Source organism: Stigmatopora nigra, chromosome 2, assembly GCF_051989575.1.
Source record: "Stigmatopora nigra isolate UIUO_SnigA chromosome 2, RoL_Snig_1.1, whole genome shotgun sequence".
NCBI classification, from domain to species: Eukaryota; Metazoa; Chordata; class Actinopteri; order Syngnathiformes; family Syngnathidae; genus Stigmatopora; species Stigmatopora nigra.
Window position 1 is genome coordinate 16,547,454 of NC_135509.1, and position 14,741 is coordinate 16,562,194.

General features: G+C 36.6%; 2 protein-coding genes across 2 annotated transcripts; both read left to right on the plus strand.

The window, feature by feature from the left end:
- The first annotated feature begins 92 nt into the window (after positions 1 to 92).
- gdpgp1 (GDP-D-glucose phosphorylase 1) lies at positions 93 to 2,454 on the plus strand. Its single transcript, XM_077710457.1, has one exon. The coding sequence runs from the start codon at positions 286 to 288 to the stop codon at positions 1,342 to 1,344; it is 1,059 nt and encodes a 352-aa protein (XP_077566583.1). The 5' UTR covers positions 93 to 285; the 3' UTR covers positions 1,345 to 2,454.
- Positions 2,455 to 4,916: 2,462 nt separating this feature from the next.
- Positions 4,917 to 11,267, plus strand: rhcgb (Rh family, C glycoprotein b). Its single transcript, XM_077710564.1, has 11 exons — positions 4,917 to 5,256; positions 6,459 to 6,651; positions 7,008 to 7,158; positions 7,470 to 7,617; positions 7,692 to 7,858; positions 7,947 to 8,084; positions 8,744 to 8,880; positions 8,967 to 9,091; positions 9,189 to 9,262; positions 9,944 to 10,011; positions 10,882 to 11,267. The coding sequence occupies exons 1-11, from the start codon at positions 5,034 to 5,036 to the stop codon at positions 10,913 to 10,915; spliced, it is 1,458 nt and encodes a 485-aa protein (XP_077566690.1). The 5' UTR covers positions 4,917 to 5,033; the 3' UTR covers positions 10,916 to 11,267.
- Positions 11,268 to 14,741: the final 3,474 nt, after the last annotated feature.

A 14,741-nucleotide genomic window follows, 5' to 3' on the forward strand; every position in this document is an offset into this window, starting at 1 on the left:
ACCTGCAATAAATGGACTTTCCGAGGAGGACAGAAGTCTTTTATTTTGGCATTCAAAACCGGATATGCGTATACCAACGAAGAAGAACCAGCTGGAATGGTACAGTGAGTTGAGTCTAACGCGCTCAATTCTACGATAACCACTTTGTTCGCGGTTAGTTCATGTCTGAGATGGTCCCTAACAGGGGGACATCTGTCTAGAAGACTCAAATGTACATCTAATGTATATTTTCAAAAACGTCCTAGGACATTTCCCCCAACTTCAAAACAGCATTGAGAATCAACCATGACAATTCATTTTCTCTATGGGAAACAGGACTTTGTTAAAGATGTGCGCTTTAATAATAATGGATCCCAGATGACAAATTATTCTAGATTTGATTCAGGCATCCGAGCCGGGTGGGCGGACAGGATGGAGAGGGGGCTCCTCCGTTACAATTTGGGGGATTTACAAACACGCATCCTCCCCGGCCCATGTGGATTTGTGGCTCAGTTAAATGTCAAAAGAGGAACAGAGAGGAGAAAGCCTCAGGAGATCTTGAGTATTAAACAGGATTTTAATGCCGAGCAGTTTAATTTCAACAAGATCAATCCGGATGAAATCTTATTTGAAATGATTAAGGACTCCGGTGAAGAGCAAAAAATTGACTATCAACCATGCAAGATTGTTGTGTTGGTCAATGTCAGTCCTCTAGAGTTTGGACATTGTCTTTTTGTTCCAGATCCATCACTCTGCTTTCCTCAGGTTCTCACAAAGTTTTCCATTCAAGTTGGTATTGAATCTGTACTGCTCAGTTCTGATCCAGCGTTTCGGGTGGGCTTCAACAGTCTAGGGGCTTTTGCGTCTGTCAATCATTTACACCTCCATGGATATTACCTGAAACACAAGCTCAATATTGAATCTCTACCTTGCAGGCCTCTCCTCCCTGCAAGGGGATTTTATACTTTAATGGGTTTCCCTGCTGGGTTTCTGTTCTACACTGAGTCTAAGGATGTGGATGTTGTTTCAAGTGCTATCTGTCAAGTCACAGACTTTTTAACGGATGCCAATGTTGCTCACAACCTTTTCATGACCAGGGGATGTCCACCCTGCGAACAGGAAGACAGGTTTTTAAGAAATGGGGTGCGCATCGCTGTATGGCCCAGACTAGCTTCTTTTGGGATTAAAGAGGAGTCTGCGCTCAACGTGGCCCTGTGTGAGCTTGCAGGACATCTACCGTTTAAAAACAAGAAGGACTTTGAGCTCGCCACTGAGTCCGTCGTGATAGATACAATTCAGCATTATCTTCTACCGGATGAAGATTTTCTTCAGTTAGAAAGGCAGTTGACTCAGCTTTTAACATGAGGTTTTTCGGAGTGACAATGCTTGTTGAGAACATATTAATGTTTAATAATAAACTCTTTCCAAGGATGTATCTTAAAGGTGTATTGTGTGATGTCAACAATTTTATCAATTATTGATTGAGGTTCACAGCACATGTAATATGCAGTTTATGTTTTGTGCAAGCTAATGTTTAATACAACATTTCGATCAAATATTCAGTCTGCTTTAACCAAGATAATACTGTTCAGTTATCCCAGGGGTAGAGAACCTATGGCTCGGGAGCCATATGTGGCTCTTTTGATGGGTGTATATAGCTCTCCATGAATCTGTGCAGTAAAATATGGGAACCACTGGTGAGAGACCTAAGTCAAGGACGCACAAATGGGAGTGTTACGCCGGCACTGTGGCGCCGAAACTATCTCTAGCGCCTTTTTGAATCATATTTTTTCTTCATTAGACTCTTCTGCATGCATCCACTCATTGATACTCATTGATTATCAACAGTGAAATAATGTTCTCAAAAGAATTCTGACTTTTCTTTTTACTTTCAAAGTGGTGAAATGAATAATAAATGGTCGCATTTTCATGTATTTTTACTTTTAAATTCTGAGTATGGCTCTCAAGGAATAATGTTTGAAAATATGAATTGTTTATGGCTCTCTTTGTCAAAAAGGTTCCTGACCCCTGAGTTATCCTACAGAAGGAGAAGTACCAAAATGCAATGGAAGTACTGCATTTTCTATATGGCCAAATGTGTACAGTTTGACAGAAAAAGTGGACAATTTTCTTGTTGAAGGCAAATCAGATGACATCTTCCCAACCAATTCGTTGACTGTTATGAAGCAAAATACAGTGTCATCCCAGTAGATCTTATTATATGCCAGGATGACTTTACCATGGAAGCAATGTGACTCAAATGATTAGAGCAGTGATGTGTCTTTTCACCGGATCACGTGCTTCATATCAGCTTCCACTGCGGTCTTAATAAGAAAAAAAGAAGTCACTATAATAAATAATGCAAAATGATTACAAAATATATGATAAGTTTGTCTTCTCATTAAATAGAAGTGAATGTATGTACTATTCTGTCATTTGAATGATAATAAACAGCAAATCAGTGGCCATTGAAAATTTTAAATCCAATAATTGGTTCTTTTTTGTTGTTGTTTTATGTCATAATGACATTGAACCTATTTTGTTAGAGCATAACTACAGTATTTAATCAATAAAAAAATAAATCAAAAGCCTTTATTGTCATCATACAAAGCTGCGTAAAACTAAATTGGTGTTGCTACTCCACAAAGTGCATTTTTCCAGTAAAAAACACATAAATAATAAGAACTAAATAAAATAAAAAGTCACATCCTGGCTAGGTAAATTCTAAAATATCACACAATCTTAGATAATTCTATTGATTTAAGATATTATACTTCTCTAGACATATTCATCAAAAGTATAAATACCACAATAAAAGGATTCATGATAAATGCAACAATTTCATTTTTAAAATACAAATGATGAAAGCAATAATGTGCCGTGTTCATAGTCTAATAAAAGCCACAAAAATGAATGGAGAAAATCTAAAAGTGGCTTCAAAATGGTGTTCAACTACTGGAATTCATTCTTTTCAAGTTAAGTGGACATATTTGTTCACCTTGAACCCCGTATTGTAATGCTTGACTGAGTCAAACCTGTCAAGCACCTTTCTCATGTCTTGTGGGAAACACTTTATTTACAGTGAATGCTTCACAGGTTCTGACTTTTGAAGTCATGAGAACAACTCCCCACCCCTCCATCACACCATGCCAACGCGTGCAAATCCATAGGTTAAAATTGTGGGAGGAGTTTCCAAGTAAAACTCCCCATGAGTCTTATTTTGTTTGTTTGTGGGGTTTTGAGTGTGAACGGTTGTCTGTCTCTATCTGAACTACGACTGACTGTCGCTCAACGTCAGATGAGCGGCGCTTTCCCCTCGACCCCTCCAAAGATGACCAGTTTTGAAAATGATTGAATGAATGGAAGAAATTAAATTAAATTATATTCATTTATGTCTTTGCATCTTTTTGCAGATGATGGACAGCAGTCGTTGACAGCCTCTTCTGTCTAATTCCCACTGTCTTTATCTTGAAACCTATGAATTATGCTTCCAAATGTGTTTCTTGGAATGTTCTTTTTTAATTACTTTCTGTTCCACAATGGTCGTGGAGGGTGCTGGAGCGTATCCCAGTCAACTATGGGCAGCAAGCAGAGGACACCCTGAATTGGTGGTGAGCCAATCGCAAGGCACAAGGAGATAAACAACTATTCCTGCTCAAAATCATACCTAGGGGGAATTTAGACTTTGACTAGCACTATTCATCCATATTTTACCATCCATATTTTCGAAATGTAGGAGAAAAACGGAGAAAACTCACGCAGGCACAAGGAGAACATGCAAACTGGGCACAGGAAGGTTGGAACCCAACAGGGATTGAAAGCTCTTTCTCAGATCTTGAGATAGATGTGGTAACTACTCTTCTACATACTATACAACATATAAACACTGTATAAATATAATTTTGGTTCATACTTTATGGACTATTTTGTTACTTGTAACTCAGTAACTGCCATATAAAATCATCATGTTTCACTGATAACTTGCTTTGCCAGCCCTCCCAGTTGAAATTGATTGAATGTCTCTTTCTTTTAATGGTAGCTCCAAATACATAAAACCAAATACATTTTTAAAAAACCTGTTCCTCCCACAAATAATAATAATAAAGAAAGAAAAATAGTATATATATATATATATATATATATATATATATATATATATATATATATATATATATATATATATATATATATATATATATATATATATATATATATATATATATATATATATATATATATATATATATATATATATATATATATATATATATATATATATATATATATATATATATATATATATATATATATATAAATATATATAAATATATATATATATATATATATATATATATATATATATATATATATATATATATATATATATATATATATATATATATATATATATATATATATATATATATATATATATATATATATATATATATATATATATATATATATATATATATATATATATATATATATATATATCATGGATAATATCAATTTTGTTTTATTTTGAAACATCCTTTACTTTACACCTGGATTATTGTATTGCTTTGTAGCGCGTAAAAATTTAAAAAAAATTATCTTAAAATAGTAATCTTTTACACTCAATTCTGCACTCTTAATCAGGCCAAGTTTCCTATCACATCACATCTCTACACACATAAATAATAAATAATTATATATCTTATTATTATGTATCTTATTCTGTCTAGCGGCGAACCATTTGCCATTGTCATGAGTAGATTATGCGAATAATTGTATTATTTATCTTTTAATTATGTTCCAGACTAGTACACTGGACAATTTGCCATGCCACACCTGATGATCAACAACTGATGTGCCACACTAATGAGAATCCCTGTTCTAGACAATGATGGGGGAGTGACTGTGGGAGTGTCCTCATCTTTGCTCACTTTCTCTTGAGCTTAGTGTTCATTTTAGAAGAGACTTTAAAAGAAAAGACCTGTGGTGAATAATTTGTCACCAACATATCTTAGAACAGCTTCAAAATAGACATAAAGCAAAGCTAAAACTCCAGAATGGGATGCATTCAAAGCTTCAGAGAATTCTGTGATGGTCCAAAAAATACAAATGTACGTCTAAGTCTTCCAGCAGTGTGTATCGTGTGGCAAACAGCTATGATCATCTTGTTTGGAGTTTTTATTCGTTATGACGAGGAATCCAATCCACACTGGATCGAGCACAGGAAAGCACATAATATTTCAAGTGACATTGAGAATGACTACTACTTCAGATATCCAAGTAAGTGACTTGATGCTGCCTTTTGTTTCTACTCTAATCCAATCTGTGTCACCTTTTAATTTTACAGAGGAAAAAAAATACTCTTACGAGCAAATTACTAAAAAAGCATCACATGCTTAAATTAAGAAAACCATTTGTTTGTAATGCATTGACATTGCTGACAAGCATTGTCATTTCCCTTGTGGTTTGCACTTTTTCCCACTGTAGTTTATCCATTAGTGTTTATTTCCAAAAGAAACCACTCTTAGAATAAATAATGACCTAATAAACCATACTGCTTTTTATAGTTGTGTTTACTGTTGTGATTAGATCCCTAATAACCTGTTGTATTGACTTTATTGCATTTGCCCAAATGTTGTTGATGCTACTCTATTATTAAGGTATTAAAAGACTGTTTCACTCAGATACATTTACAAAGTTTCAACATGAAGCAGTTGTCACAATGTCTTCTACTGTTTCACAGTAACAACATATTGTGCCAGCACTCTGTCAGGTGTTCTCTGGGGTTGTTATTGTAAATGACACTATCTGGGTGATGCTGGTATTCACAAAGGAGCCAGTGCTTAGGCTATTTAGAAAATAAAAAAGTTAATAATGGTTTATTTTTACACGACAAGACATGTCGTTGTTACATACATTTGTTTCAGAATCACAATCAATACTGGTTGATCCTATAATTAAAAGCTTAGCTAATGATAAAATTTGTGTCTTATAATAATAATAATAATAATAATCGGATATAGGCTTTGTCATTATCATTGACTCGACAAAAGCCTATTTGTCATCACACCCAGAAACTGCATATGACCTAATTGGTAGTGCTTCTCCATAAGGTGTGTTTTCCCGGCAAATGACTCAAATAAGTGAAAATAATTTCAGACTTGTAATTTGGCATTCTGCCGTTATGGATACATCACATGACCCCTCGAGCGGATCATTGACCTCTCACTGTCTTTCACTTACCTTCAGTAAGCCAGGAGGAGGCAGATCACCGCTCAACGTTTTTTCATGTTTTCTCGACCCAAAGTTATTACACAGAAGGGATTGTGTGTCGTGTTACCGCAAGTTTAGAGTCCTGATGGATGTGGGACAAAAAAAACTGTCTTTAAGCCTATTTGTCACATTAAGTGGGGAAAAGGGGGAACAGCTACATTCTTTTTATTGTCTGAGACTGAGGTACAAATAACCTATTTTATGTCCAGGCTTTCAAGATGTCCATGTGATGATCTTTGTTGGCTTTGGCTTTCTGATGACTTTTCTGAAGCGCTACAGCTTTGGCGCCGTGGGTTTCAATTTCCTCATTGCAGCGTTTGGACTCCAATGGGCTCTACTAATGCAAGGCTGGTTCCATTCCTTGGATTACACTGATGGGAAGATCAAAATTGGTGTTGAAAAGTATGGTTGACTCCAACTTCCTCTTCAACCTAATCGTAAATACTGGATTTCATCATTTAATCACAAGTGCTGCACATAGATTTTTTTGTGGTGACCAGAAAACATATGAAATGAAACTAGTCTAACATTGCCATCCATAGACATATTAGAGTTAATGGTGTTTTGTATAACTAGTACATTGGTTACAAGGTAAACACAAAGGTCATGCTCATGGGAAAGGGTGATGAGGTTAGAAATTTTAGTCTGATGTATATACAAAGCTACCTCATGTTTCATGTTTCTTCAAGAAGAAACCAACCAGTTGTATTTTTTTTTTGACCCAAGTGACTTGTACATAATGTATTCTTCTTTCAAAGTTTAATTAATGCAGATTTCTGTGTGGCGGGCTGTCTGATTGCTTATGGAGCTGTGCTGGGTAAAGTCAGTCCAGTTCAGTTGATGGTATTAACCCTATTTGGAATCACATTATTTGCTGTGGAGGAATACATCATCCTCACTCTGATACACGTAAGTATGTGGGCTCAATTATACAGTCATTCTTATTATATTAATGACAAATTCATAATCTTATGTCTTATTCCCATTCATTCAAACATGAAACCTTTAAATATTATTTTTTAAATGTCTAATACTATACTTTGCAACTGATGTTAACTCTTCCTGTCAACAAGAACATGAGTTTTCTTTATTATGTCAGCAAAATCATGAAATATTCAATATGAATATAAAATCTATAGATAATATGTCTGTACAGAAGTCAAGGAAATGGATGAAATATTGAATTGCCCTGTGGCCAAATAACACTTTTTTGCAATAAGGCTCGAGATGCAGGAGGCTCCATGGTGATCCACACATTTGGAGCTTATTACGGCCTCGCCATCTCGTGGATGCTCTATCGACCCAACCTGGACCAGAGCAGTCGTCTACAGGGCTCAGTGTACCACTCAGATGTCTTTGCTATGATAGGTACACGTCGAGTAAAGCTGCAGAACTGAATTATGTACACTGTGGCTAACTTCTTTTCCATATTAAATGGTTAGGCACTCTCTTTCTGTGGATGTTCTGGCCCAGCTTCAATTCCGCAATCGCCGACCACGGGGACGGCCAGCACCGAGCCGCCATCAACACTTACCTAGCTTTGGCTTCAACTGTGCTCACCACAGTGGCCTTCTCGAGCCTCTTTCAGAAGCATGGCAAACTAGACATGGTATAAACGTGATAGGTTTGCCGCCAATCGACTTTCGATCCGTGTTCTTCGCCCGCCTGCACACATGTTGCTTTTCTCTTCTGCCAAGGTGCACATTCAAAACTCCACACTGGCTGGCGGTGTTGCTGTTGGAACTGCAGCAGAATTCATGTTGATGCCATACGGGGCGCTGATCGTTGGCTTCTGCTGCGGGATCATCTCAACATTGGGTTACATATACCTCACGGTATTGTTAGCAGATGTTTTGGTCTTAATTAGTCGGATTTTGACCAAAGACAGGGGGTAATTTATTTTAAAAACTTACAATGATATTATATTCAATCTCTCCTTGCTACTATTCTTTTTATTAAAAAATATTTTAAATGCCTTTCAAGATAACATGTATTTTCTTAGTTTTTTTTTTTATCAAATGAATTTCCTTAAAAAATGTGATTTATACTCCATAGCAACTTAAATGTTATTTTCGTTTTCATTGTGCATTTTTTTTAGCTAGTATGACTTATACTCAGGTGCAACTTATTATCCAATAATAACAAATAATAAAAGTAAATAAATAAAATAATTAAACCTTTTTAAATATGTATTTTATGTGTATAAGTATAAATATATAATATATAAAAATAAATACAAATAATAAATACATAATATAGAATACAATATACAATATGTCAGTCTTTTTTGCCAGTGAAAATTCTCATTCATCCCAAGTTATTTTACTCTCGGAGTGTTGACTTAATTAAACTGGAATGCTTTTAGGAAAAGTTTCGGCCAAATTTGAGAGGTTTCACCAATTGATAGAATAGTGCTCAGTCACCCTGTAAATTTAATATCTGGAGATTAGCTGTTAATTAGTAATGCAATTCTAATGGAATACTTTTGTCACAGCCATTTATGGAGAAGCACCTGAAGATTCAGGATACCTGTGGAATCCACAACCTCCATGCCATGCCTGGGGTCATAGGTGGTATTGTGGGCGCCATTACTGCCGCAGCTGCATCCGAGTCTGTGTATGGTAAAGAAGGGTGAGAAGCAAGTCGATGTCAATCATATAAAATGGGTCTGTTGAACGCACTGAATGTATTTGATTTGTTTTTCTTTTATTGAAAAGACTGATCAACACCTTTGATTTTGAGGGTGATTTTAAAACAATGACACCCACGAGGCAGGGGGGCCACCAGGCTGCTGGCATTTGTGTGGCTGTCTGCTTTGGTGTAGGGGGTGGCATCATGGTCGGTAAGTTGTTGTATATTTACGGACCAAAGATAAGAAATGATCATGAATATTATTGCTGCAATTATTGTTCAATACGGTTTTGTTTTTATTCTTATAGGTTGTATTTTAAGGTTGCCTATCTGGGGGGACCCAGCTGATGACAATTGCTTTGATGATGAGGTGTACTGGGAGGTTAGTGGCGATATTAGTTGATACCATGAGAACTGAGAAAGTCACACTTAAGTATAGTATTATTATTAAATAATTTGTTAAAAATTATTAATTATTTAATAATAATTAATTATTAATTATTTGTTATTGTTAAAAAAAAAAAACCAAAGTTAAATAATGGAAAAGCGGATTTCTTTTAATAATTCCATTAAACAGGGACATAACCAACAGACTGATATATTTCAAGTGGTAATTTTATTTATTTTGCTGATTGTCTGAAAACTAATGGAAACTCCAAGAGTAATATTTCTCAGAATTTGAATATTGTGGAAAGATTCAAATTTTAAAAACATACCACACAATCATTTTTATGCATTGAAAAACCGTTTGAAATATTGTAAGAATTATTTTAGTGCCCATACAACAAAAGTTACCAAACATTAAATTTGAATATATTATTCATAAAATATTCTCAGGATAAAAATATCATACAGTAAATACAGTCAAAAGTGTAAATTTAAATTAGGCACCTCAAAATGTTTCATAATTTTTATATTTTAGAACTGTGGTTTTCAAGTTCAACATATATTAAACTTAAAATCTAATCGGCGGCACGATTTTGCATTTTCTAGAGTACAAATTGCAGCTTAATATCATGTGTATGTATGTAGTATATATTTATAATGTTGACAAATGGTACAGGTGCCTGACGAGGAGGAAAGCATTCCACCAGTCCTGCAGTACAACAATCACATGCTCAATAAAGATGTGTAAGTATTCAAATTTGTGTCTTTTCAGGTGATAATCATTATAACAAGAGTGCGCTTATTGTTTAATAGTATGCAGTAAATGTTCCCCGCTTTCTCCTGTAATGTTCCCTTGCTTGAAACTCCGCTAATAACTGGGAATGTCATTACATCCACAAATGACTAATTACTCTCAAAGTCATGTTAAATTGAAATCAGCACTCATCCTGCCACCATTTCAAAATGATTTTCAACACTAAATAAATGTAGTTGTTTAGGTAGAGGTTGCAGCCCGGTCTTTGAGTGGTTTAATGCGTCGGCCTCACAGTTTTCGGGTTGAGGGTTTGATCCCCAGTTGGTCCCCAGCGCATAGAGTTTGGGGATCTCCTCGGCCTTTGTTTGGGTTTTCTCTGGGTACTCCAGTTTCCTCCCACATCCTAAAACATGCAGGGGAAGCTGGTTGAACAATCTAAATTGCCCCAAGGCATGAATGTGAGTATGAAAGGCTGTATGTCTCCTTGTGCCTTATGATTGGCTGGCTACCAATTCAGGGTATTGTTGTTAGCTGGGATAGGCTCAAGCACCCCTTGCGATCCTTGTGAGAATAAGCAGTTCAGAAAATGAATGAAAGGGTTTACTAATCGTCAGCAAGAGATTCGGTAAGGCATTGGTGAAGCTTTTTTTAACCTCTTGGTGGCAGCACTGCTATGTAAAGATTTTATGACAATACTCTCGTTCATTCATGTTTTGTATTATATATTTGCAATCTTTTAAATATTTATTAGCATTTTTTAGTGGAATATCAGTAGATTGGTTATTTCTGAATGGTATTTTTTGTATAAATTTAAATGTTTTTGATCATGAGCAATGTTTTATTTCTTTTCTTTTTCCCAGAACGGAGTCAAATTTCACCTTGGAGCAGAACTGAGCCAATATCTTCTTTTTTAGACGTGGCTGTCCTCTATTGGTTCTTTTTCATTCTCCTGACAGACTAAAAGAGATTCCAGTTTAAAAATACATATTTTTCATCTAATCCAAACATATTAGATCATGTATTTTATCATACTATCAATTTGTATTGTAAATTCCCAAAAAGTCTGAACTGAGTAAATTTAATTTCCATTCACATTATAACTATATTTGGCCAATTTAAGAAGCAGGACATAATGAGATTATTGTATATTCATTAATCAGCTCATATTGATTTATTGTTGTTTGAGGAGATTTGCATCTACCATGTTTAAAATATTTTATCTATGAATAAAGGTCAAAGAATAGAATATTTTAACTCTTATTCCAACCCTCTTTTGCCATTTTTAGTTGTCAGATGGATGGTAAATAAGGTAAATGGTACAAAAACAGTATATTAATCATACACAAAAAGCAAAAAAGTTCTGCAGCATGGCCTTTCCACAGGGGTCAAACATACTACTAATAGGAAAGGTCACGCTCTTGTGGACTCCAGGGCTGACTCCGTAACCCATACCTGTCAACTTGTACGTTTTACACGTATTTTCTACGTTTTTTTTACCATTTCAAATCATGTACGCTTTACAACGACTTTTGTACGGGGAGAATTTTAAAAAAAATCGCCAATATTTATGAAAACCGATCTCAACAAGACCGTTTTGGCTAAAATTCAGATAGTCTCTTGTCACGGTATACAAGCAAAAATTATCCTCAATCGTATGTATTTTTATAGCGGTGCGTACAGCAATATCGATAAAGTATGACATGCGCATGCGTAGATATACATAGAGTAAATATCGTGGAAGCAAGCATGGAGGAGACACATAGTAAGAAATGAGTTACCGCGAGTAAACATGCGTCGTACGGTGTTTGTACGTTTTTTGGGGGGTTTTACGGGGAATCATAATCATTTATAAGGGCGATTATCGGCAGAGGTTGACAAGTATGGTAACCAGACTTGCACTTGCCTGTTCATTTTGACCTCAATTCAAAAACCAGGAAGTGACCCTACTACTAATACTATTTCCACTAGTTTTCATACTACAAAACAAAACAGACTTTTGGCAAATTCAAGTTGGCTGGTTCCCATAGATGAGGTACACAAGGAGTTTATCTACACATTCAGTTTTAACAAGAGTGGCTTTCCAGCTCAGTTCTCGCTCTTTTGTCTTGGGGAACATGTTTGTGTAGAGAAGGTAATGACGGTACAAGTACTTCAATTAAAAGAAAACGTAGCCCTGCTGGGAGAAAACGGTTCCCACATTGTTGCATTGGATGCCACCCACTCCCACTCTGACTTGACTCATGCTTATTCTCAATCTACTTAAAGGACAAATGCAGAACGAATTCGGGGTGTTGTTTACATGATAGGATGCCTATTTAGAGGTGCAGGTGCACCATGGCTCGAGCACTTGTAAGAACCGAGTTGAGTCTCTTTTGGGCTGAGACGGCCACAGATGTGACTTGAACGTGATGAGAACTTAAGGTGAGAATGAAAACAATGAGGAGGCATGGTGATGGTGGGGGCTGCAGGGAACAACAAGGCCTTGCTTTCTTGGCTGACTGCTTGTCATCCAGCCTCTATCATGATGTTTGATTGACAGGTGGGGAGGGTGGGAAAGTGGGCACAGAACAAGGCCTCCAGAATGCAAAGTGCACAAAGCATGAGGCCATAGAGACGCTCATTAATGATAAAGAGCACACCAGAAAAAGTGTTTACATGGTGTGCCTGCAATAGTGCTCGCAGGTTGAGATTAAATTAGATTAGTACATGGCTATGAAATGTACATGGCTTAAAAATATCATGGGGGGGGGGGGGTCATGTTTATGGAGTTATGGCAAAAGTTAGACAGCATGTCACAACCTCAGAAATTTGACACTTAGAGAATAATGTAAATATTATCGTTTCTTAACTCACACTTTAAGTAATTGATTCAAATTAAGATGAATTTTAATGCAGTTACTTTTATCTAGCCACTTCTATTTTATTTCTTCATTTTCTGTACCGGTTATTCTCACAAGAGTCACTGAGGGTGCTTAAGCCAATTACAGCTGACTACGGACACCTGAAGTGGTGTCCAGCCAATCGGCCCGGTGGCTGGGATAAGCTCCAGCACCCCCCGTGACCCTAGTAAAGTGGTTCAGAAAATGAAAGGGAAAAAAAGTACAATATAACATTATAAATAAAAGTTTCACATCGTAAGCTTAAACGGGGGCATAAAGCTGCACCTTGCTTGTATTTCCAATTTCGACAGTTGAATTGTACTACAACATTATTAATTCAAAACTAAATAGACTTCTTTTTATGAATGGGAGTTTGACTTAATACCCCTCAACAGGACAATCACCAGAAAATGAATCTTACACACATACTAAGGTGTAAACTGCAATCAGACAAATTAACAAAAAACACCCAGCTTTGATAAGCTATTTTCTTATTCATGTGCATTCAGTCAAGTACTTTGTTGTAAATGTTATGGCTATAAAAACTCAAAAGAACTTGCCCTTTAAGTATCAATGAACCGATCTAGATCAATATATCCATTTGTCCAGTGCAGTCAAATATCTGAAAGGCTTCAGTTACCCAATTGCCCAAAAAGTGCTTTTTTATATCCTAAATTGAACTGGTTGGGTTAAATATCTATATCATATCCTATTAAAAGCCTCGAATGTCGGGAGTTATCGTATTATTTCCCAAAAATTATATGATATTGTTTCAAATAAGTAAATAGTAACAACTAACAAAGTATCCTTTAACTGCAGTTGTTAACAGATCCAAGGATAAATGGAACTCCGATAAAAACAAGCTGTAAAAGGCCTTAATAAAAGCTTCTATGGGTTCATAAAAGAGTTCATAAACTATTGAAAGCCCTTTTGTTTTGACTTCACTGTTTGTGTTCTGAACACCTTTATATTTCACACACCGTGCAGCAAAATCAATGTAACTCCCACCTGCGTGTACCCCAGGTATCTCCCCACTCCTCTAATTGTCCACAGAGGCTGTTTAAGTGTCCCGATCGGAGCACAATGGCGAGGAACAGCAGATTAAGCATGATCCTATTCGATCCCCGCAAGCCCCTTCCTACGCTCTCTTACTCCAGTATTTAAAAGGAGGAGGGAGTTCCATTCAAACCTATGATATGAATCCCAGACGTATGGACGAGAACAGAGCACCCCCCCTTCCCCTATTTGATAGAAAATACCCCTTTTTTGGCAACCTCTAATTCTGGTTGCTACGGACGTCTGGGTTCAATGGCGCGCTCCTGTTGTGAGCGGACAAAGCGTCTCAGTCATGCAGCCATGGTTGCTAGGGGAGGCCAAATGTATGGGGAGGGACGGGTTGCTGTTGTCCCAGACCAAATGTCTCTCTTAAGGCGGGCAAACGGGAGTGATTGACAGGTGGCTACACGCTCCACTGCAGATCACCCAGGAGGTCGGAGGGAGCTGACATTATAGCACTGATTCGTACTGTGAATGTGTGTGTGTGTCCGTGTGTGTGTGTGTGCGTGCGTGTGTGTGTGTGCGTGCGTGTGTGTGTGTGTGTGTGTGTGTGTGTGTGTGTGTGTGTGTGTGTGTGTGTGTGTGTGTGTGTGTGTGTGTGTGTGTGTGTGTGTGTGTGTGTGTGTGTGTGTGTGTGTGTGTGTGTGTGTGTGTGTGTGTGTGTGTGTGTGTGTGTGTACTTCCGGTGGGTGACAGCAAATGCTATATATGATGGAATTATGTCAATATTTTTTTTTTTAACATTTGCATTATTAAACTTTTTAGGGCACCTGTGTCAAAGTGGT

Bases quoted from the DNA above. Each gene is read 5' to 3' on its own strand.
- rhcgb (XM_077710564.1), top strand. From the start codon at position 5,034: ATGGGATGCATTCAAAGCTTCAGAGAATTCTGTGATGGTCCAAAAAAT. The intron at 7,859-7,946 runs GTATAAACGTGA...TCTTCTGCCAAG, and splicing joins AGCATGGCAAACTAGACATG to GTGCACATTCAAAACTCCAC. The intron at 8,881-8,966 runs GTGAGAAGCAAG...TTTATTGAAAAG, and splicing joins TCTGTGTATGGTAAAGAAGG to ACTGATCAACACCTTTGATT.
- gdpgp1 (XM_077710457.1), top strand. From the start codon at position 286: ATGACAATTCATTTTCTCTATGGGAAACAGGACTTTGTTAAAGATGTG.